The sequence below is a fragment of the Marmota monax genome, unplaced genomic scaffold (assembly GCF_021218885.2).
Source record: "Marmota monax isolate L192 unplaced genomic scaffold, Marmota_monax_Labrador192_F-V1.1 WCK01_AAM20220418_F8-fsc00019, whole genome shotgun sequence".
In the NCBI taxonomy this organism is placed as follows: Eukaryota; Metazoa; Chordata; class Mammalia; order Rodentia; family Sciuridae; genus Marmota; species Marmota monax.
The window spans coordinates 7,944,622-7,970,161 of NW_026695242.1; the positions used below are offsets into that span (position 1 = coordinate 7,944,622).

Consider the following 25,540-nt stretch of genomic DNA (forward strand, 5'->3'; position numbering starts at 1 on the left):
CTTCTAATTTTTACTTCTGATTCCTAAATTCTGCTTTTAAAAATGTTGTTACTCTCCCACTTCTATCTAAACAGGTATTTAATTGTGAGGTAAGAAAACGGAGGTGCCAGTTAAGTACTTGTTATGTTATTCAACTTCTTTCAGCATGTATAAAAACTCTCACTCTAATGTATATATTAAGAAAACAAGATATTTTCTTTCAGACGCTTTTGGTCCTGATGATATTTGTATAAGCCAGCAATGTTCCACATGACAACCAGATTTCTTCAATGTATGGAGTCACCGCTCATACACAATAGCTGAGGCAAACAGAGTTAATAAAAGGAAAGTTTCAAGGTTAAAAAATTAAGAACGAGAAGAGTAAAAGACCCTTAGGAATAGTCTAAAGATGGCCCAGTCATTTGGCCTTCACTTGCTTCCTACTTCTCAACACTAAACTTTTCCTTCACCAAAAGCGACTCCTCAAGAGAAAGACAGAGCAAAATAAAGATAAAGAAACAGAAATAAGAGCAGAGACTAAGGGAGGAGAGAGGGAAACAGGAGACAGGAAGAGCTGGGGGTGAGAGAGACACTCAGATAATGCCAGAGCTAATTAGTTATCTTATAGAAGTCTAAGTACTAGAAGAGACTGGGAATCAGACTATCCCCTGGTTCCTACCCCAGTCACCAGAAAAGATCATGATGGGAGAGACTTAGTTTAATTGTCACAATATAAAAAGCTCCTAGGGTTGGATTTCTGGATTAAAATGGAAAATTGAAATTACTTCACCGAGTTTCCTCTCCCCTTTACATATAAAATAGGAAGCAAAGAAGAAAAAAAAAGAGTGAGTGAATGAATGAGAGAGAGAGAGAGAGAGAGAGAGACATAGCATTGAAAGAGTTACATAGCAAAACATAGTTCCTAATCTGCAAGGAAAATGTACTAGGAAGTCAAGAAAATCTGGAGAATTCTCATTAACAGCCTATAAAAACCTTCAGAGAAACAAATGGAGAGAGCTTCCTGACCTTCCCTCTCTTCTGATCAGTGAATACTGGACATGGCTGCTCAGGAGAAATGAGTGAACCGGGGAGAGACAGAACACCAGGCCTGACTCTTTGAATGAAGACTTCAGGGATACAGGGGGGATTAAAGCAATAATCAAAGCTCAAAGCAAGTTGCTCTTTTCCAACTGGCCAGAAAGAACAATAACATAATCTCAGAAATACAGACTAGAAATTCTAACAGATAGAATAAAGCTTTAGCTGACTCCCGCCACCAACCAAATAGTGACAGACAAGAAGTCATCCAGTGTGTGTCAGAATAGACTGAAGAGAGTCACCCCAGGATGAGCCAAGACGAAGAAACAGCAACTGTGCAACCTATGAAATGGGGGAGGTAGGATAGTATGCAGTATGCAAAATAAAAGCTCTACTCAAGGAACAAGCCAAAGTACAGAAGGCAATTCCTTATGGCTGCCTCTCACTCTAGGACACTACCACAGGATTGCAATTCAAGAAAACCAGAGTTCAAAGACTGAGCAATGAAACTACAGACCTAAAAAACAGAAGTAGCAAATGGCACCAATACAGAAATAATAAATTCATTAGGAACAGCAAGAAACAGAACAAACACTACTGAGAATAAAGATAAAACTACTGATTTAGAGATAAAAGTTTGAGATAAATTTAGTGAACCCAGATTTTAAAAAGAGAGACTGAAAGATCAATGACACCTTCCACTTAGAGAGCATGCTCATCTGACCAGAGATATAGCCAAGGGCATTCAGAGAAGGACTGCAATGGCTGGTAACCCATGAAATAATACAAATACCCAGGCCACTTAGAAAAGATGTGAAAGACAAGATTCAGAAAGAAAGGGGCTTTCAAATATACAAAGACCTGTCACGTGGGGGGGAAAATTATGGAATTTCTATTTCCAGCAACACAGATTAATACCCTGAGCAATCCTTCTAACTAAAATAAGTAAAAAGGCGGATAAAACATTTAAAAAAATTTTTTTACATCCAGGACTGGGGTTGTAGCTCAGTGATAGAGCTCCTGCCTAGCACACATGAGGTACTGGTTCAATTCTCAGAACCACATAAAAATAAATAAAATAAAGGTACTGTGTCTATCTACACCTAAAAAAAATTACACCCATCACTGAGTTAACATAAAGAAATATACTAAGCTCCAAAACAAAGTGAAATCCAGAATCCTGCAAGACAAAGTGACTGCCAAAACTAGCTCTTTTCCTGAGGAGGAACCAACCCCAGGAGACAAATGAACAGCTTGTGGACCAGGAGCTAATCTGAGGGCCTATCCAAGGAGGGCTCTAACAGAAGATGGCTGAAGACCCACACACTCTTAGGTGCAAGAGAAACAAACTCCTCTAGAACAAAAGGATGTTGCCTTTCTCAATCTCACACTAAGGGAAAGAAAAAGACTAGAATTTGAGACAAGACAGCTTTATGTGAGTCTGTGGTCTGAACTGACATGACCTCCGTGCTACAAAATTATTTCCAACCTGAGAACTGTACAATACTCAGTAACCTCCCAGCAACTGGCAAAAGTAATTCAAAATGTTCTCTGCAAGAACTTAACTTCAATCTAGGCTCAAAGAATCCCTATAGGTGAAGTTCCCAGGAAAATGAGTGACTCAAATGGGCAGAGGGGAGCAATCATGGATAAAAGGAAATAAAAAGTGAAAAGGAGCAGAGTAAGACAGGTAAGGCTCATGGATATAAAAATCATCACGCAGAACATAAAGTATGCATGTGCAACATATTTAAACAAATAATCTATAAACCAAGGAAAGGAACTTTAAAGAACCAAGCAGACTTAAAACAAGGAAACAAAAATAAACAAATGGGGCACAGTAGCACATGCCTACATTCCTAGCTACTCAGAGGCTAAGGCAGATTTAAGTGCAATCTGGGCAACTTAGCAAGACCCTGTCTCAATAAATAAATAAATAAGACTGGAGATGTGACTCAGAGAGAGAGTGCTTGCCTACCATGTGCAAGCCCAGGGTTCAATCCCAAGTATGGCAAAAAAACAATATCATAAAATAAGAGCAGAATTCTCAAAGAATGAAAAGTACAGTAAGTGAATTCAAAAGCCCAATGGAACAACTAAGCAGATTAGCCATGATTAAAGAGGGAATTAATAAAACTCTCTACTTACCATCTACCTCCAATAATTCTCCAGCTCATAAGGGATCTTTCAACTACCCAAACAGCCCCCATGAGTAGCTACTGAGAACATCAGTTGTTTAAAGTTCTCCCTTTATAGGTCATCTGTTTTCTCTGGCTGTTCTCAAATAGCCAAATCACATGTGCTGGCTCTTCTCTTTCTGTCCCTCTTATGTCTTAGCCTCTCTTTTGTACTTTCTATTTCTTTCTTCTTCTCGTTGTGTTCAAGTTTTTCCAGAATTTGTCATGTTCCATAAATGTGACTCTGAAACCATGTAAATATTTTACATAGCTGTAACTAAACCAGAGCTCCTTGAAGAAACAGCTGATTCTGAGTCTGCAAGGAAGTTTTCAAAGGCTACTTGGTTAGTTGAATCATGAAAAAAGACCCAAGAGCCAAAATGAAGATATTCCCACTGGCCAAAAATGGGTAATTTGAGTGTGAATATGAATAAAAACTACAATGGACTGAGATATTTGAATTACTTCCAGTTTTTAGCCATCACAAATAATGCTGCTATGAACATTCATGTACATATATCCTGATACCCATGTGCACTAATTTTTCTAAAGTCTATCCTGAGTAGCAGAATTTCTAGGTCACAAGGCGTATGTATCTTCAAGTTTACTAGAAAAGGTCAAATTATTTTGTGGATGTTTAACTTGTGGTCACTTCAAAAAGTTCATAGTCTAATAGTGAAAAGAATACCCACCTGGTGCAAGTACGTCACTATGTCCCCTAAGTCATTACCCCTTCAGTAGGGCCTGTATTGTGTATTGTGATTAGCTGTATTGTGATTAGTTCAGTTCCTAACAGTTTCAGAATTTTGTTATGAAAAGAAATACCAGGAATACCACTTTGGTTAATTAGTGAATACCAGAATATGCTGATTTTCATGATGCTAATACAGTAATTAAAAAAATACTACTTGGGGCTGGGGTTATGGCTCAGTGGTAGAGCACTTGCCTAGGCACTAGATTCAATCCTCAGCACCACATAAACAAAATAAAAGTATAAAAAAAATACAAAAACACTATTTTTTTTTTAAAAAAAGGACTATTAAAGGGTTTGATAGAATTAAGATAAATGGGTGATAGGTAGGTATGTCAATGACTAAGCTTGAAAAGAAAGAGGGAGGGAATGAAAGCAGTGGAGAACAGATTTGGCAAAATATTTACATTTGGTGGATCTGGAATATTCTTTAAACATGCTAGAAACTCTAGGTAGGTTTAAAAATTTTTTAAACAGGTAAAGAGAAAAAAATGTCTAAAAGAATATATACCAGAGCTAGGGTTGTAGCTCAGTGGTAGAGTGCTTGCCTAGCACGTGTGAGGCTCTGGCACCACATAAAAATAAATAAATAAAATAAAGGTACTGTGTCCATCCACAAGTAAAAAAAAAACATTGAAAAAAGAATACATACCAAAATGTTGATATTCTGGATTACTAAATTACAAGTAACATTTTAAAACTGCACTTAATCTAGATCTTTCTACAATAGCCATACATTACTTGTATAATAAAACATTTTTAATAAACTATTGTCTTCAAAGCTAAGTATATGTCACTTTTGTATACTTACACAGCCACAGGAATCTGGACCTCCATTGAACAGGGAACAAGTCATGCGCACAATTTCTGCCTCGATCTTACGTAGTCCTGGGAATATATCTGGATGTAGTGGGTTACTCCATGCAAAATTTCCATAAGCCTGCAAAGAAGTGTAAGATGTGAGACAAGATTTTTGCACTCTATAGGACAAAAAATCATGCACTAAATAAAAGTTTCAAAATATTAGACCCAATGTTAGGAGATGGAAAAAAAGGTTATATATGTTCTACAACTAAAGATCAAATTATACCGGAGGAGACAGACATGCATAAATGATTTTATAATGTGGTAAGGGAAGAATTATAAATGTAGTAAATGTACAGACTATGACACCAACAGATGCAGTTTGAAATCGTAGCTTTGCCTATCACTTTTAGCTGTGTAGGTCAAATAATTCCTTGAGACTGACTTTCCTCATATGCAAAGGGGGAAAATCACCGTACACACTTTATAGAGCTCTAGCAATAATTAAATAACATACCGAATGTAAAGCATTTCGTAGAGCACCTGGCACAAAGCTGCAGTTATTACTGAGTACAATACTGGGTTTACGTGCACAATGTGAGGGCCTCTAAGGAGGGCATAACTAACACCTGAGCACTCTGGAAGTGTCCATTGAGTGGAACCTTGAGAGATGTAAGGTTCATCTAGAACAGGAGGAATTGAATGTGGAAGAAAACATTGAGATAGAGTAAGTGCATTGATTAAAGAAAAATGGAAGGTAAGTGTTTACATGGGAAGGTATCGGGAGTGTTTAAAACAACAGGAGGGAGCTGCTTGTGTATTCTCTGATGATTGAGATCCAGGCTTCATCTGACAGATGGAGAGCTAACTGAAAGATTTAAGCATAGAAGACAGACTAGAGCATAGCCAACATATAGCTAAGCAAAACTGTAACAACTGAGTAAATTGTGTGCAATTTTGTAATTACAGTAATCAAACACAAAGGACTTAGAGATCATCAGTCAAATCCTAACTTTATATGATGAAGTAGGGTTATGATGAATCTAGGGCTGGGGATTAGCTCAGTGCTAGAGCACTTGCCTAGAATGTGTGAGGTCCTGGGTTTAATCCAAACCTAAACATATAAAATAAATAAATAAAACTGACTGGGGCTGGGGACATGGCTCGTGGTAGGGCAGTTGCCTAGTTTGCACAAGGCCCTAGGTCAATCCCCAGCACCATGAATAAATTTTAAAAAGAAAAAAAATTATTAGGAATGAAAGAAGCTAAGGACCATCCTAAAGTCAACAAAAAATGAGAATAATATGAAGTATAAGTGAGAATACTGCTCATCTCAGGTTGTGTGATTTGAGGAAATTATGACTAAATGACACTATGCTGTGTCTTCTTGTCAAATCAATTCTGTCCTACCATTAAAAGCTCAAATGATAGGACTACCTTCCCTAGTACTCTGCCTTTTTCATAGGGATTCTCCAAAACATAGAAACATAAATAACATTTTACTTTTTGTTACAGACTGAAGAGGTAACAATATTATGCATATTCATGAATGTCTGTGTAAAGAGAAAATTTCTAAACCTCTGTGGTTTTATTCAGCAAGCAGCTTTTTCTTAACTAAGTTTATTTAATTACAAGGAGGAGAAAAATGAGGTCAAGTACACAGAGCAGCACCCAGGCTCTAGAGCTGCATCTTCACCTGCACAAGCAGCTCCGTGAGCTTCTCCTCCCCACTGTAGACTGCTCCCGAGGCTCTTCCTTCTTGCCAGAAGACATCTGTGGAGAAAGTCAAGGTCACTCCATCAGCAGGCAGGTGCCCAGGGAAGACAGCTAGGTTCTAAAAGAGCAAATACGCAGAAACCCCTCTGGGCACAGGAGAAAACAAAAGTTGGGTGAAATCATGTCATTCTTACACTAAATTAAGAAAGAAAAAAACTTGTTCAGACAGTCTAGTGATAATGCTGCCCCCATCCTCAGCCCCTTCTCTCAGCAGAAAAGCTACCTATACTTATTCTCTGTTCTCTGTATGGCTTTAGAGTGACTGTTTTCTGTTAACGAACCCTCCTTCCCTACCTTCCTGTCCAGTCACAAGTGTAAGAACTGCTGTGGGCAGGTCGGCAGAACAACACAAAAGTGTGAATTCTCAGGACACTATCCTCAGGGCTGGAGCCACACAGAGCACTGGCCATGAGGAGGGACAAGCGGAGAGCATCTGGCCTCAGGGCCCTTTCTTCTATAAGCCTGGAAACCCACAGAGAAGCAGCCTCCTGTTTCCAGCTGCATATGCCAACCACTCAAAATGAGGAGCACAGTCACCCCGAGATGAGGCTGGCTAAAAGGGGGATCAGAATGCGGGTCGGACTTCCCACTTCCTGTCTTTGGTGCTCTCCAGAGACATTCCACCTTATACCAACACATTTGCTGATGTGGGTGTCTCGGGTCCTTTTTTGCTATAGCGTGACTGTGCCCTACTGAAAGTGAATAGTGAGACAGCTCTCACAGAAACACACTAACTGAAAACCGCACAGAGCCACAGGCCCCACAAAACAAAGACCTTCAGCTTTACAAGACAGAAGGCTGAGAAGCAAGTACACTAACAAATTCCTCACTCTTAAGGTCATCTGCCAAGCTCTGGCTCACTACTGGCTTGACTCTCATTCTTTCCTTAGAGGACACTGCTGGGTACCAGATGTATCTTCAGACCCACAGTCACCAGCCTTTTAAGAATAGGACACGTGGCTTTATCTCCTGTTCTTTTACTATGTTAGAGAGTATAGTAAGGAACCATGACTTAAAAACCAAAGAGGAAGGAATGGTGGCAGCAACCAGCCCTCATAATCATGTAAATCTTTAAACAGGGTATTAAACCCTGCTCTATACCATCACATATTGCACTATATCTAATGCTGTACCATCTAACACCAGTAATTCAATATACATTGATTAGAAATTTGTAAAGTTGTCAAAATGCAACATAATATTCTGGACTGGATTCCAGAGTAGAAAAAAGGGCATTTGTAGAAAAACTGATTGAATGGGGGGCTGGGGCTGGGGCTCAGCAGTCGAGTGCTCACCTAGCACATGCCAGGTGCTGGGTTCGATCCTCAACACCACATAAAAATAAATAAATAAAATAAAGGTACTGTGTAGAACTACAACTCAAAAACAAGAAAAAGAAAAACTGATTGCACGGAATGTATAGTTTGGATAACAGTCCTGTCCCCAGATGAATTTTTTAGTTTTGACAAATGTGCCACGGTCATGTACAACTTTAACATCAGGAGAAGCTGGATGAAGGACATAGAGGACATCTCTGTATCATCTTTGCTACTTTTCCATAAATCAAAACGTAAACCAAATTAAAAAGCATATTTTAAATAAAGTAATTGTAATATAATCTTACTCTATAATAAACATGAATGTGTGTTAAAAATAGCAGCAATAATTGTGAACATTTACTGAACACCTGCTACATGCCAGGTATGCCACACAACATTTCTATGTATGATCTAATTTAATCCCCACAGTCACCAGGGAAGTAGAGACTGTAGAAATGGAGCAAATGGGGCAGACAGAGGGTTAATAACTCTCCCAGGATTACCATGTAAGTGGCAAAACCAGTATAGGAATCCAGGCCGATTCCAGGGGTTACACTCTTAAACCTCAAGCTATTTGTTGTCTTTATCCTTCCCATATATGTTCATGCACATGTGCATACACACACACACACACACACAAAGCACTGTGTAACTGTGAGATACACAGGGACATCAGGTAGAGTTAGAGAGAAAGACCATACCTACTTTTACCTATCTGATATACGTGACCTGTGTTCACCTTCTGACTATGAAATCAGAATGACTTTTATTTTCTTTCGTGCCTTCATACAGACTTTGTAATTTCAATACGATTCTGTGTTCCACTTGTATTACATATATTGTTTTTTAAACACAAATGTATGTTTTATTTATGCTTCCAGAAAGAAACGAAACCAAGTTCCACTGTCTGTGAGATTTGCTTGCTTTATGGATGAAAGATGAATCTAAAAATAATTTTCAAATTATGTAATTTGGCCCTCTTGAAAATATAAAGATTAGAGATGAGCTATTTTTATTTTTATTTTATTTATTTATTTGTTGGGGGGTAACCGGGGATTGAACTCAGAGGCACTCAACCACTGAGCCACATCATCCCCAGCCTATTTTGTATTTTATTTAGTGACAGGGTCTCACTGAGTTGCTTAGTGCCTTGATATTGCTAAGGCTGGCTTTGAATTCACCATCCTCCTGCCCCTCAGCCTCCCAAGTTGCTGGGATTACATGTGTGCACCTCCATACCCAGCTATTTTATTTTAATTGCTATACAGGGAATTGAAGCCAGAGGTGCTCTACCACTGAACTACATCCCCAGCCCTTTCTATTTCAGAGAAAGGGTCTTGCTAAGTTGCTGAGGCTAGCTTTGAAACTGCAACCCTCCTGACGTGGCTTTCTGAGTCGCTGAGAGTATAGGTTGTACCACTGCACCTAGCTGTGCAGGAATGAGTTACTCTTAACCAACATGAACATTACACAATGACAAAATCAGCATCTGCAAGGAAGGAGACAAAACACACTTGAACAGCATCTTACCCATAGAGCTGTACTCCTTGAGTTTCTCCAGAACTGCAGATGAGCTCAGACCCTGGGAGGGGAGAACTTTCACATATTCTTTGTCCACTTTCAAGAATGACATGTTTTTGTTGATATCCTCCTTAGTCTTGTTCAGCTTGTCTTGGATCTTTAAAGGTAGAAAGACAAAGTTTAAAAAAAAAAGGAGAGAAAAAAATTAGCAAGAAGACGCATTAGAGAGTATACAAACGCCAGTTATTAGACAGTCAATCAACTGCTCAACACTAAGCAATGCATGAGGAGTACTGAACCAGGTTATTTTTTTCATAAAAAGATGTGATATTTTGACGGTTTACCGAGCATATTCAACAGTCTCTTAGAAGTTTGAAGAGTCAACCATCTCTCTACAGGTCAAAGATATGCTCAATTTCTTCCTACACCCCTTTTCTCTGCCACGCTGACATCACCACTGCCTTACTTTGTTTGCAGTTGCTGAAATCAGCAATAATCTGAATGCAATATTTGGACTTTGTCCCTGTCTTGGTAGCAGCCTGAAGTGCATATATGGAAAAAGAAAAAGCAGAGTCAAGAAACCCACCACACTGTATTAAAGGGATCTTGGTCACTGTGCAAGTGATAAGCAACTTCAGGAGACATTCACAGTACACATTAGGACTCTGGAGAGCCCCTTCAAGTGCCCATGAATAAGCACAAGACTTCAGGAGCTGCCGGATAACTGTATCCTCCTCAAGCTGCTCTCAACAGCTTGTACTATCTGACCCTGAAATCCTAGAGGAACTAAGGGCTTTTCTGCTAAGTAATTTATCAATTAAGGTTATTTCTTTTCCATTCCCATAACCACAGCTTCTGAGCCATTTTCTTTCATTCATTCCCTTACTTATTTGTTCAACAAATATTTGCTGCAGGTCAGGGTTACACAGTGAACAAAACAAACTTAGGCAGTGGGAAACAGCAAAAAAAAAACCACTCCTGATCTCAAGGGGTGTACTTTTAGTCAAAGAGACAGAAAATGAAAAGCCATGTAATGAAAAGTGCTAGGGGAAAAAAAACAATAGAGCAGAGTAAGAGGCAGGTCTCTGGTGGTAAGTTTGGGGAGGGGCTAAGTGTTGCAATTTGTGCCATGTTACAGTGCTAGAGCTTCAGTGATGTATTTGTTAAAGTCCGATTCCAAGATCTCACTCTAAACTATTTAGACTTTCTCAGTCCAAGTCATGGACGATTAGAATACAAGATCTTCTTAGGCCCTCAGAGAAACCACAGGAAAAACACTTCTTTAAAGCATGTCTACATAGCATCCCATGTCAGCGCTGGCAGGTAGCAGAGTCCACACTCTCAGGCAATGCCGAGGCATCTATGGACATAGAGATATTTTAAAAGTTGTAAATAAAAAATTATGCTGAATACACAGTGACCCCACAACAGGAAGAAACCAGGAAAGCTGAGCTTTTGTGTGGACTATGATACTATAATAAAAGAAAGCAGACTAAAAACAACAATGAGAGGAATATTAGAAAACACAGCAAGCACTTTCCCACCTCCAATTCCTGCCTCAGAGTTTCTATCACATTACCCAATTTTAATCTGTTCATTTATTTCAAAATAAAATTGTTATGAACTTGTTTACTTGTTTATTTTCTGTCATCATTACTAAACTATTAATTCCACAAGGAGGAAGGACTTGCTCTTGTTCACCACCCTATCCCCAGCACCAGGGAAGTACATGATGACACTGAGCAAATGTCAATAACACGTGTTGCATAAGTGAATAACAGATTCTTGCATGTGTACATACAGAAGAAATAAATAACTTTTTGCCTTTAAGCCTCAGAATCTGTGTCTGAAAAATGGAGGGTAACCAGATCATCTCTAAGGATCTCCCAATTCTGTTATTTTATAAATTTAAAGATGGGTTCTGGAACCCTAGAATTTATTTGTCTCGAAATTCTGAAATTGAAGAAGAAAATGAGAAGCCTAAGAGGAAAAAAAATGCAGGGAATGCTAAGGGGGAATCCTGCTAACCTCTATGAGCCAGCCTATCTTCCAGCCTCTCCCCTCCCCACCCAGGAAAGGATAAACTGAAAAAACACTTGAAGGCAGGTAAAGTTGGAAAAAATCAAAGGAAGGTGAGGGGCAAGGTACAGCAGGGTATGATAATAGCAAGGCCTCAACTGCCATCCTTAGAGCTTGCAAGAGGCCTGCCCTGTTTTATCTTTGCCTATGATAAGGAGTCTGAGGACACCAAGGAACATATCTTATCCCAATGTGGGTGAGAATAGAGAGGACACAGTGGAGAGGGCAAACAGGTTCAAAGAGCAAGAGAATGGCTGTTATCTCTTGACATTTCTAAACCTGGGATAAGCAAACTGCATCCAGAGGCCAAAGCTGGCTTGTTTTTGTGAACAGTTTTCCCAGAACACAACCAGACTCATTCCTTAACCTGTGTCCTCCTGCTGCAACACAGTATGGCCTGCAGGGTCTAAAATGCTTCCTAGGTAGGCCTTTATATAAGTGTGCCAATCCCAATCTAACCCCTAGATAAATGTCCAACTCAGCCCTGCCAAATGATGTTCTAAAGCTCAGTAACACTTCAGGGTTTCTATTTTCAAATTCGTCTGAAACAGGCCTCTCATCATCCCTCCTATAGCCAAATATGTTGGAGAAAGGGTTAAGTCAAGGTTTCTCAACCTTGTCCCCTTTTGACTTTTTTTTTTTTTCCACTAGAGATTAAACTCAGGCTCTCTTGTAGGCAAGTGTTCTACTTCTGATCTGTATCCTCATGATCTATACACTAGCCCTTTTTAAACTTTTGTTTAGAGATTAGGGTCCTTCTCACTAAGTTGGCCAGGATAACCTTGAATTTGAGACTCTTCTGCCTCAGCCTCCTGAGCAGCTAGATTACAAGCATGTGCCACCACCCTGACATCCCTTTTGACATCTGGAGCCAGAGAATCTCTGCTGTGGTGTATCCTGTACACTGCAGGATATGTCACAGCACACCTGGCCTCTATCCACTAGATGCCAATACCATGCCACAAAGTTGTGACAATCTAAAACTGTCTCCAGATACTGCCACCAAATCTTCCCTGGAGGTAAGCAACAAAATCACCCCTCCACCTTAAGAATCTAACAAAAACAGAAAGAAGTATGATTATTGAGGGGTGAGAAAAGACCTAAGGAAAGTTCACTTACCTTGCGACCAATAAATGGCATCTTCCTGGTAAGCTTAAAAAATTTCTTCTTGAGGCGTGACCATAAACCTATAAGAAGAAAATTAGTCAAATAAATTTTCATAGATATGATCTGCTAGTCCAAGAGAGCAATTATTCAATGTCTCTCACAACCTCACTTGCCTATGAACTATGGAATTTTTTTATTACCAAAAAAAAAACAAAAACTTTTAAATTCAGTTTTACATAGTCGAAAATTTAAACATATTTACAATGAAAGTTTTTCTCTTGTATTTCTCTTCCAGGCCTCATCTTGCCCTCAAGTAAACACTTCTATTAGTTTCTAGCCTACGTTTCAATGGTTTCTTTACACATATGAAGTAAAAGCAAAAGTACATTCCTAGCCAGTATGGTGGTGCACATCTGTAATCCAAGCTAATCAGGAAGGCTAAAGCAGGAGAATCACAAGTTCCAGGCTAGTCTGAGCAACTTAGCAAGACCCTGTCTCAAAAGAAAAGAAAGAAAGGGCTGGGGGCATAGCCCAGTGGGGTGCCTGCCTAGTATGCATGAGGCATTGGACTCAACTCCCAGTACCAGAAAAAAAGGCATCTTCTTATCTGTTGCCCTTATTACACAAAAGGTAACCATCTACCACCATATGAGACTTTGTTTTTCCACTCAGAAATGTCTTAAAGACTGTATTTCCTCCATGAATGTGGTAGCACACGTCAGTCATCCCAGCTACATGGGAGGCTGAGGCAGGAAGAGCACCAGTTCAAGGCTAGTATTGGCAAGAGAGAACCTGTCTCAAAAAATAAAAAGGACTGGGGACATAGCTCAGTGGAACAGTACCTCTGGGTTTAATCCCTAGTACTGCAATGAAAAAAAGAAAGACAAAAGATCAGTGCTACCTCACTCATTCATTTTTAAAACTGCAAATTATCCCACTATATGAATGTACCATGATCCGTTTAACCTTCCCCTGACAGATATATAGATAATTTCTAATAGTACTATTACAAATCAGGCTAAAACAACTAACGTTGTAACATATACCACAGTGCATACATACAAGAATATCTACAGGATAGACTCAGAAGCAGAATTGTTCAGTTAAATGTCAGATGTATTCTTCCCAGAGTTCTTGACTTTCCCAGGGTTTCCACAGATGACCAACAATTCTCTTCCTTTCCCTGAACCAAATGGCTGAGCATGTTTGTGTTTTTGTTTTTGTTTTCTGGATCTATGCTCCAGTCTCTCAACCAACACAGATCCTAGCAACATTTTTTGAATCTAAAAAGAGCTTGAAAATCATAGAAACCAAAGTCCATATTGTCAGGCAGTATAAAGGATAAACACAGAAATCTGATTTTGTCAATTATAATAATTACAAATACATGGCAGGCATCTAAATAGACAGATATGCCTTCTAATATATTCACATTTGAAAATGTCTCAACTGACTGACCACAATATTCTGAAGTTGGTCTAAAAGGTTTTACACACCATCCAATAGAAAAAAAGGCACAGATGACCCAGCTTGAGCACTAGCTGAAGGCCACAGATGAGATCAATGACAACAGGGATTTAACTGAAGTCTTCATTTTTTAAGTCCAGGATTTCCAGGAATCTATGCTACTTCAAATGCACAGTAGGAATTTTCTATTATCCCAAGTCAGACTGTAATAATCTAGACCCAGCTGTTATCCAGACATGAACTTTTCCTGCATGTCTAGGAGACCGGGCATTCCCACTCGCTCTCCATTCCACTACCATGGAGAGCGACCTCCCTCTTCTCGTGTTTTATTACGTGACAGCTTGCAGCTCTGCTAGTTGTTTTGGCTTCTGTTTTTGCTCAGGCCATTCCCTGTCTTTCCACCTCCCTCTATCATCAACACTCTGTGGATGCCTGGGACAAAACCAGTCACCAAGGCACACAGTCTGAATAGTAAGACAAAGGAACTAAAACCATTAATTTGTAGTTACTTTTCTGTGTGAATTTCAGAGCATTTCCTTCCAGTCCTAAGTTCTACACATTGTAATACACAACCGAGGCCTTCTTTATGTAACCACAAACTCTTCTCATGGTGAGCGTTTTCTACATTATTAAAAATTCTCCCCAAGCACATTTTAATATTATCAAATAAGAATAACAACATGGGATTCTTAAGCTGCTTGTTATTTAACTCTTTTTCTTTCTCAGCCTCCTGAGTTCCTGGAATTACAGGTGGGCACCACTATAACCAGCTTATTCAACTTTAACGATGTTACTTAATAAAGACTCAGAACTGCTTCTTTAACAGATGAATTAACTAATTAATTAATGAGGTAGAAAATTATCTAAAAATCAGCAGACTGGGCCAGCCTTCCTTAAGTATAGTAATGTGTCCACGGAGGAAAGTAAAAGAATAAACTACTTCTGTGAAAGTTGTAAGGAAAAAAAGGGACAGAGCAAAAGAAATGGATACAGCATAATAATGGAGAAATTTAAAGTGAAATATCATGTGAACTTAAGCGATCACCTCAGAAGTAAAGTCCCTGGAGATACAGAAAGAAAAGTAAACAAAACTTTTTAGTGGTGGTTACCAAGCATGGTTGGGAAGTGAGATTTGAGGAGATGTTGGTCAAGGGATACAAAATTCTAGTCAGACAGGAGGAATAACTTCAAGAGATTCATTAACAGCACGGTGAGTTCAGTAAATAATGACGTATTATATACTTGAAAATTGCTAGAGAGTAGATTTTAAGTGTTCTCATTACAAAAAAGGCATGGGAGATAAAGTGTATGTTTAGTTTGACTTAGCCATTCCACAATGTATACATATTTCAAAATATCACTTTGTACATCACAAATATAATTTTTGTCAATTTTTAAAAATATTTTTAAATTTTTTAGTTATAGATGAACACAGTATCTTTGTTTATTTTTATGTGGTGCTGAGGATCAAATCCAGTGCCTCACAAGTGCGAGACAAGTGCTCTGCCACTAAGCCACAACTCCAGCCCTAATTTTTGTCTATTTTTAAGAAAGAATTTTAATAAGAATTTTTTAAGCTAAAATAAGAAGTGCCAATGTAAGAACAACAATGTTTGGCTCTTGACAGTTTACAAATTCCTTTCACACAAATAACTAATTAGGGTAGGTAATATTATGCCCATTTGATTGTGAGGAAGCCAGGCTAAAGACCCCCCCCATAAAACTGGTTTCTATTAATGTGCTATGGACAATCCCACAGTTAGAATCAACACTACTGTATGGAGGCATCGCTATGACTGATCACCACAGAGAATTAGGAAGACTGTGCCTTCCAGAACGGCTGACCTCTGCTCAGATTCTTGTTGCTCCCACTTCTTACCTTCACTAGTCTCCACCCTGAGGTTCCAGAATGACTATCTCCCCCGCAGAAAGGAATGCAGAGTGTAAAAATCAGCCAAATTTGATATGAGTCCAGATTTCAGACTCCTCTAGTGCCATACACTAAAAATAACTTGATTGTTTAGCAATAGGTAGCATATTTCTACCTTATCAAGGTGCTAAGGGGGAAAAAAACCCCTCAATTCCATTAAAATTATCCCTAATCTTTGGAGGAAAGATATTATGATCTGCATCTCAAATTCAATGTGGAATTTACAAAGTAATAACTGCTTTTTGTGTGTATGTGTAAAGGAGTATAAAACTATCAGTGTTCAACAATTTTTGACATAAAAACTACCTTTTGTATGGGTCAACCTGATTGAAATTAAACATAGAAAAAGATACAAATAGCGGTATCCTTTGGTAGCAAGATTTTAATTTTGTTCCTATGGCTTATTCATATATCTAGATTTCCTACAATAAACATGAACTATTTTTACAAAAAGAAAAATATGTATTATTAAAAACAAAACAGCCAGGTATGGTGACACAAGCTTATAATCCCAGTGGCTTGGGAGGCTGAAGCAGGAGGATCACGAATTCAAAGCCAGCCTCAGCAACTTAGTGAGGTCCTAAGCAACTTAGCAAGGCCCTGTCATAAAATAAAATATAAGAAACACTGAGTATGTGGCTCAGCACAAATGTGTTTAAGCACCTCTGGGTTTAGTCTCTGGTACCAAAACACAAAAACAAATAAAAACAAAACAACTTTGGCTTGGAATTCAGCCCACAAAGATTTAGATGGCACAACTTATTAATATACTATCGTTAACTTTTCTCATGGAATGCAAGGATACATTCCCTTTTAAACATAAAAAGGAGGTAAGTAAATACCAGGTGCAGAAGACTGTGCCTCAGTTAAGTTACATGCCTGGCACAGTGAGCTGCAAAACTGAAAATGCAAGTAGATATCTAACTGTAAAAAAATGGAAAGCGTTAGGTAATGCCTATGTTAACTAGCTCAATTTAGCCATTCCACAATGTATACATAGTTCAATACAGCATGTGATGCACAATAGATATGATTTTTGTTTGTTAATTAAAACAAATTAACAAAAATTTTTAAAGCATACCTAAGATTACTACTAATTATAGCAAAGAAATATAAAAAGCTCTAAATTTAGTCTGGTTTCATAAATACACTATTTTAAAAGAAAAGTGTAGCACCGGCAAGGTAGAGGGAACTGTGACCACGCACAGAGCAGGCCCAGCGGCCTGCTGAGGGGCAGAGCCACCCCCCACCCCCCGCGCCTGCCAGGTGACCACCGACAGAAAAGGCCCAGTGGCCCGCGGTGGGGCAGAGCTTCCAATCACTCCTGCAAGGTAGGCGGGCCTGCGACCCACCGGCAGAAGAGGAGCAGCGTCCTGCTGAGACGCAGAGCCGCCCCCTCCCCCTGCACCGGCAAGGTAGAGGGAACTGTGACCACGCACAGAGCAGGCCCAGCAGCCTGCTGAGGGGCAGAGCCGCCCCCCACCCCCCGCACCTGCCAGGTAGGGGAACTGTGACCACTGACAGAAAAGGCCCAGTGGCCCGCGGCGGGACAGAGCTTCCAATCACTCCTGCAAGGTAGGCGGGCCTGCGACCCACCGGCAGAAGAGGAGCAGCGACCTGCTGAGAGGCAGAGCCGCCCCCTCCCCCTGCACCGGCAAGGTAGAGGGAACTGTGACCACGCACAGAGCAGGCCCAGCGGCCTGCTGAGGGGCAGAGCCGCCCCCACCCCCGCGCCTGCCAGGTGACCACCGACAGAAGGCCAGTGGCCCGCGGTGGGGCAGAGCTTCCAATCACTCCTGCAAGGTAGGCGGGCCTGCGACCCACCTGCAGAAGAGGAGCAGCGGCCTGCTGAGAGGCTGAGCCGCCCCCTCCCCCTGCGGCGGCAAGGTAGAGGGAACTGTGACCACCCACAGAACAGGCCCAGCAGCCTGCTGAGGGGCAGAGCCGCCCCCCACCCCCCGCGCCTGTCAGGTAGGCGGAACTGTGACCACTGACAGAAAAGGCCCAGTGGCCCGCGGAGTGGCAGAGCTTCCAATCACTCCTGCAAGGTAGGCGGGCCTGCGACCCACCGGCAGAAGAGGAGCAGCGGCCTGCTGAGAGGCAGAGCCGCCCCCTCCCCCCAGCGCCTGCAAGGTAGACGGAACTGTGACCACCATCAGAACAGACCAGACCTGCAACCGAGAGACAGAACAGGCCCAGTGGCCTGAGGAAGGGTAGAGCCGCCCCCCCCCCACGCCTGCAAGGTAGGCGCACCTGCGACCCACTGGCAGTGCAGCCCCAGAGGCCTGCAGAGGGGCACTGCCGCTGCCTGCGCCTGCAAAGTAGACAGAACTGTGACCACCGACAGAACAAGCCTAGCGGCCCGCAGAGGGACAGAGCCGCCACCCGCGCCTGCGAGGGAGACTTTGCAACTATACAAGACCAATATAAATTTATAGGGGGAAAATTCAATAGCACAACAGTTTCACCAAGTAGAAAGGAACGCGAACAGTATGAAGAGACAAGGAAAGAAAGGACCACAAGCATTGCAGGTCAACTCAACGTTAGAAGAGGTAATAGCTGCAGCAGATGGAATGTCAGATAAAGAATTCAGGATATACATGCTTCAGATGATCTGGAGTCTCAAGGAAGACATCAGACAGCAAAATCAGACAATGAAAGATCACTTCAACAATGAATTACATAAACAAATCCAAGAAGCAAAAGATCAACTATACAGGGAAATAGAGGTTATAAAAAACAAACAAACAGAAATCCTAGAAATGCAGGAAGCAATAAGCCAACTTAAAAACTCAATTGAGAATACTACCAGCAGAGTAGAACACTTAGAAGACAGAACATCAGACAATGAAGATAAAGTATTTCAACTTGAAAAGAACATAGACAGCTCAGCAAGACTGTTAAGAAACCATGAGCAGAACATCCAAGAAATATGGGATAACATCAAGAGACCAAATTTAAGAGTCATTGGGATACAGGAAGGGACAGAGTTTCAAACCAAAGGAATGAGCAATCTATTCAATGAAATAATACGAGAAAACTTCCCAGACTTGAAGAATGAGACAGAACCCCAAATCCTAGAAGCCTACAGGATGCCGAATGTGCAAAATCATAAGAGACCCACACCTAGACACATTATAATGAAGATGCCCAACATACAGAATAAGGAGAGAATTTTAAAAGCTACAAGAGAAAGGAAGCAGATCACATTTAGGGGTAAGCCAATCAGGATAACAGCTGATCTTTCAACACAGACTCTGAAAGCTAGAAGATCCTGGAATAACATATTTCAAGCACTGAAAGAAAATGGGTTCCAACCAAGAATTGTGTTTCCAGCCAAATTAAGCTTCAGGATGGAAGATGAAATTAAAACCTTCCACGATAAACAAAAGTTAAAAGAATTTGCAGCTAGAAAACCATCTCTTCAAAACATCCTTGGCAAAACATTACAGGAAGAGGAAATGGAAAATAACAATGAAAACCAACAGTGGGAGGTAGGACACTAAAGGGGGGAAAATAATCAAAGAGGAAAACAAACCATGTTTAGTAACATAAATAAACAAATATGGCTGGAAGAACAACCCATATCTCAATAATAACCCTAAACGTTAATGGCTTAAACTCACCAATCAAGAGACACAGGCTAGTAGAATGGATCACAAAACAAGACCCAACAATATGCTGCCTACAGGAGACGCATTTGATAGGAAAAGACATACATAGGCTGAAGGTGAAAGGTTGGGAAAAATCATATCACTCATATGGACTTCGGAAACAAGCAGGAGTATCCATACTCATATCAAATAAAATAGATTTCAAGCCCAAGTTAATCAAAAGGGATAAAGAGGGACACTACATACTGCTCAAGGGAACCATACACCAACAAGACATAACAATCATAAATATATATGCCCCAAACAATGGTGCAGCTATGTTCATCAAACAAACTGTTCTCAAGTTCAAGAGTCTAATAGACCACCATACAATAATCATGAGAGATTTCAACACACCTCTATCACCACTGGACAGATCTTCCAAACAAAAGTTGAATAAGGAAACTATAGAACTCAATAACACAATTAATAACCTAGACTTAATTGACATATATAGAATACACCACCCAACATCAAGCAGTTACACTTTTTTCTCAGCAGCACATGGATCCTTCTCAAAAATAGATCATATATTATGTCACAGGGAAACTCTTAGACAATATAAAGGAGTAGAGATAATACCATGCATCCTATCTGATCATAATGGAATGGAACTGAAAATCAATGATAAAAGAAGGAAGGGAAAAGAATACATCACTTGGAGAATGAACAATAGGTTACTGAATGATCAATGGGTTATAGAAGACATCAAGGAAGAAATTAAAAAATTCTTAGAGATTAATGAAAACACAGACACAACATATCGGAATCTATGGGACACATTGAAAGCAGTTCTAAGAGGAAAATTCATTGCTTGGAGTTCATTCCTTAAAAAAAGAAAAAACCAACAAATAAATGATCTCATACTTCATCTCAAAATCCTAGAAAAAGAAGAGCAAAACAACAGCAAAAGAAGTAGAAGGCAAGAAATAATTAAAATCAGAGCTGAAATTAATGAAATCGAAACAAAAGAAACAATTGAAAAAATTGACAAAACTAAAAGTTGGTTCTTTGAAAAAATAAACAAAATCGACAGACCCTTAGCCATGCTAGCGAAGAGAAGAAGAGAGAGAACTCAAATTACTAACATACGGGATGAAAGAGGCAATATCACAACAGACACTTCAGAAATACAGAAGATAATCAAAAATTATTTTGAATCCTTATACTCCAATAAATTAGAAGATAGTGAAGGCATAGATAAATTTCTTAAGTCATATGATCTGCCCAGATTGAGTCAGGAGGATATAGACAACCTAAACAGACCAATATCAATTGAGGAAATAGAAGAAACCATCAAAAGACTACCAACTAAGAAAAGCCCAGGACCGGATGGGTATACAGCAGAGTTTTACAAAACCTTTAAAGAGTAACTAATACCAATACTTTTCAAGCTACTTCGGGAAATAGAAAAAGAGGGAGAACTTCCAAATTCATTCTACGAGGCCAACATCACCCTGATACCTAAACCAGACAAAGACACTTCAAAGAAAGAAAACTACAGACCAATATCTCTAATGAACCTAGATGCAAAAATCCTCAATAAAATTCTGGCCACTCGGATACAAAAACTTATCAAAAAAATTGTGCACCATGATCAAGTAGGATTCATCCCTGGGATGCAAGGCTGGTTCAATATACGGAAATCAATAAATGTTATTCAACACATCAATAGACTTAAAAATAAGAATCATATGATCATCTCGATACATGCGGAAAAAGCATTCGACAAAGTACAGCATCCCTTTATGTTCAAAACTCTAGAAAAACTAGGGATAACAGGAACATACCTCAATATTGTAAAAGCAATCTATGCTAAGCCTCAGGCTAGCATCATTCTGAATGGAGAAAAATTGAAGGCATTCCCTCTAAAATCTGGAACAAGACAGGGATGCCCTCTCTCACCACTTCTGTTCAACATAGTTCTCCAAACACTGGCCAGAGCAATTAGACAGAAGAAAGAAATTAAAGGCATAAAAATAGGAAAAGAAGAACTTAAATTATCACTATTTGCAGATGACATGATTCTATACCTAGCAGACCCAAAAGGGTCTACAAAGAAACTATTAGAGCTAATAAATGAATTCAGCAAAGTGGCAGGATATAAAATCAACACGCATAAATCAAAGGCATTCCTGTATATCAGCGACAAAGCCTCTGAAATGGAAATGAGGACAACCACTCCATTCACAACATCTTCAAAAAAAATAAAATACTTGGGAATCAACCTAACAAAAGAGGTGAAAGACTTATACAATGAAAACTACAGAACCCTAAAGAGAGAAATAGAAGAAGATCTTAGAAGATGGAAAAATATACCCTGTTCATGGATAGGCAGAACTAACATCATCAAAATGGCGATATTACCAAAAGTTCTCTATAGGTTTAATGCAATGCCAATCAAAATCCCAACGGCATTTCTTGTAGAAATAGAGAAAGCAATCATGAAATTCATATGGAAAAACAAAAGACCCAGAATAGCAAAAACAATGCTAAGCAGGAAGTGTGAATCAGGCGGTATAGCGATACCAGACTTCAAACTATACTACAGAGCAATAGTAACAAAAACAGCATGGTACTGGTACCAAAACAGGCGGGTGGACCAATGGTACAGAATAGAGGACACAGAAACCAATCCACAAAACTACAACTATCTTATATTTGATAAAGGGGCTAAAAGCATGCAATGGAGGAAGGATAGCATCTTCAACAAATGGTGCTGGGAAAACTGGAAATCCATATGCAACAAAATGAAACTGAATCCCTTTCTCTCGCCATGCACAAAAGTGAATTCAAAATGGATCAAGGAGCTTGATATCAAATCAGAGACACGCCGTCTGATAGAAGAAAAAGTTGGCTACGATCTACATACTGTGGGGTCGGGCTCCAAATTCCTCAATAGGACACCCATAGCACAAAAGTTAATAACTAGAATCAACAAATGGGACTTACTCAAACTAAAAAGTTTTTTCTCAGCAAAAGATACAATAAGAGAGGTAAATAGAGAGCCTACATCCTGGGAACAAATCTTTACTCCTCACACCTCAGATAGAGCCCTAATATCCAGAGTATACAAAGAACTCAAAAAATTAGACAATAAGAGAACAAACAACCCAATCAACAAATGGGCCAAGGACCTGAACAGACACTTCTCAGAGGAGGACATACAATCAATCAACAAGTACATGAAAAAATGCTCACCATCTCTAGCAGTCAGAGAAATGCAAATCAAAACCACCCTAAGATACCATCTCACTCCAGTTAGATTGGCAGCCATTATGAAGTCAAACAACAACAAGTGCTGGCGAGGATGTGGGGAAAAGGGTACACTTGTACATTGCTGGTGGGACTGCAAATTGGTGCAGCCAATTTGGAAAGCAGTATGGAGATTTCTTGGAAAGCTGGGAATGGAGCCACCATTTGACCCAGCTATTCCCCTTCTCGGTCTATTCCCTAAAGACCTAAAAAGAGCATGCTACAGGGACACTGCTACATCGATGTTCATAGCAGCACAATTCACAATAGCTAGACTGTGGAACCAACCTAGATGCCCTTCAATGGATGAATGGATAAAAAAAATGTGGCATTTATACACAATGGAGTATTACTCTGCATTAAAAAATGACAAAATCATAGAATTTACAGGGAAATGGATGGCATTAGAGCAGATTATGCTAAGTGAAGCTAGCCAATCCCTAAAAAACAAATGCCAAATGTCTTCTTTGATATAAGGAGAGTAACTAAGAACAGAGTAGGGTCGAAGAGCATGAGAAGAAGATTAACATTAAACAGGGATGAGAGGTGGGAGGGAAAGGGAGAGAGAAGGGAAAATGCATGGAAATGGAAGGAGACCCTCAGAGTTATACAAAAGTACATACAAGAGGAAGTGAGGGGAAGGGGAAAAATAATATAAGGGGGACAAACGAATGTCAGTAGAGGGAGCAGAGAGAGAAGAGGGGAGGGGAGGGGAGGGGAGGGGAGGGGAGGGGGGATAGTAGAGGATAGGAAAGGCAGCAGAATACAACAGACACTAGTATGGCAATATGTAAATCAATGGATGTGTAACTGATGTGATTCTGCAATCTGTATATGGGGTAAAAATGGGAGCTCATAACCCACTTGAATCAAATTGTGAAATATGATATATCAAGAACTATGTAATGTTTTGAACAGCCAACAATAAAAAATTAAAAAAAAAAAAAAAAAAGAAAAGAAAAGTGTACAGAATGATGGTTGCCAGGGGCTAGAGGGAAAGTAATAAGATAATTACTTTTTAAAGAAATAGTTTCAGTTTACAATGATAAAAACGTTCTGTAGGGGCTGGGATTGTGGCTCAGTGGTAGAGCATTTGCCTAGCACATGTGAGGCATTGGGTTTGATCCTCAGCACCACAAAAATAAAAAAGGTATTGTGACCATCTACAACTAAAAAAAATATATTAAAAAAAAGTTCTGTAGTTGGATAGTGGTGGTGGTTACACAACAGTGTGCACGTACTCAATGCAACTGAATTTAAAAGTGGTTAAAATGGTAAATTTTATGTTATGTTTATCCCATTAGAAAGAAAGAACATTTACTGCTACTTCTTGGAGCCCTCTGGAATGGGGCACTTCACCTTGCAGTCACTGACTCAAATCTTCCTGGGAAAGGAAGATGCTTGGATAGACAAACACAGGCAGCATCCACACCAAACCACTGAGTGGATGCAGTAGGAAGGCCAGTCTACTCTGTCAAAATTAATGATAAAATCTTGAAAGGACTGGGAACAGAAACTCAGGACAGGGTTTTTAAAGATACAGTGAACAATAATTTTAGGCAAGACAGTCATCTCCCATTTCCACTTTAGTTTTAAAGCTCAAAAGCAGTGGAACTTGCTCCCTGGTTGTCATGTTCTGCAATGTTTGTTATGCCCTAACTCTGCAATGCTACACGAATAGCTCAATGGCTATCTGCATGGTAAAGAGAAAAAAACTGGCTTCTAAATTGACTTTCCTGGGGAAGAGAATGAAAAGCAGAAAAATTACAGATAAACAGATATTATCAGGGAGATCAGAGTGACAAAAGCATTGCAAACATTTTGAACAAATGTTCAAATACCAAGGGCATTAACTAAGACAATAAGCAATGGTACTGGTTTCTTATACCAAGGGCATTAACTAAGACAACCTCATAAGAATGGGGAAAGGGTGGATGAGGGTGTTCCAGAATCTCCACTACCACATCTACTATTTGTATTTAGGTGTGATCAGATAAAACTTACCCAGCAAAACCTGCAGGGGGGAAAATAATTCACAAGAAGGTTACATGCAATTATGTTTCTAAGTGGGGAGGAGATAAGTTGGCAGGGTCAAAGCTTACACATTAGGAAGGGTGGAGGATTCACAAGCAGATCACTAAGAAACTTCTCTTCTGCATTCCCTGAGAATAGCCTCCTTCTTCCCCATGGTGATCTGGCTCCCTCAGTCACTACCACTGTCCCCTGACGTCAGAAGTTCAACTCTAAGAGGAGAGGGACCCTATACTATTTATGCAGATATCCCCAGAGCCTAGTTCAGTGACTGGCAGGTAACAGGCACGCAAATGGTAGTTGCATGAGTGCTGTTCCACTTTCATTTAGTCTTTACTGAAAAGGATGGTCCTAAATGAAAGCAAGAAATTTCTGCTCTGGGAACTCCAGGTGACACAATTATGTTCTAGGTACTGAAGAAGGCATATGCCACACTGAGACATCTGTGGATCCTTACAATGACTAATTTTCTGAGGAGTTTTTATATAAGGTACAAATGCAAAAAAAAAAAAAAAAAAAAATCAATATAAACAGTAATGGTTACCCAAAAATCCTATTTGGTTTCTTTTACCAACCAGGAAACAATCTATCACTCTCCGTTTAAAAAAAAAAATTAAAAACTGGAACTGAACCAAAAGTCAAGAAACTAGTCC

The 25,540-nt window shown here is 39.7% G+C and overlaps 1 protein-coding gene across 4 annotated transcripts in view; it reads right to left on the reverse strand.

The window, feature by feature from the left end:
- Positions 1-25,540, reverse strand: part of Sgpl1 (sphingosine-1-phosphate lyase 1) — a 59,093-nt gene that overhangs the window by 12,577 nt on the left and 20,976 nt on the right. For all 4 annotated transcript variants that reach the window (XM_046419704.2, XM_046419703.2, XM_058577904.1 and 1 more), the window contains 4 exons: positions 12,564-12,631; positions 9,375-9,522; positions 6,446-6,522; positions 4,757-4,885 (listed from right to left, as the gene is read on the reverse strand). In XM_046419704.2, coding sequence (XP_046275660.1) covers positions 4,757-4,885; positions 6,446-6,522; positions 9,375-9,522; positions 12,564-12,631 — 422 coding nt within the window. The remainder of the gene's footprint in view (positions 1-4,756; positions 4,886-6,445; positions 6,523-9,374; positions 9,523-12,563; positions 12,632-25,540) is intronic.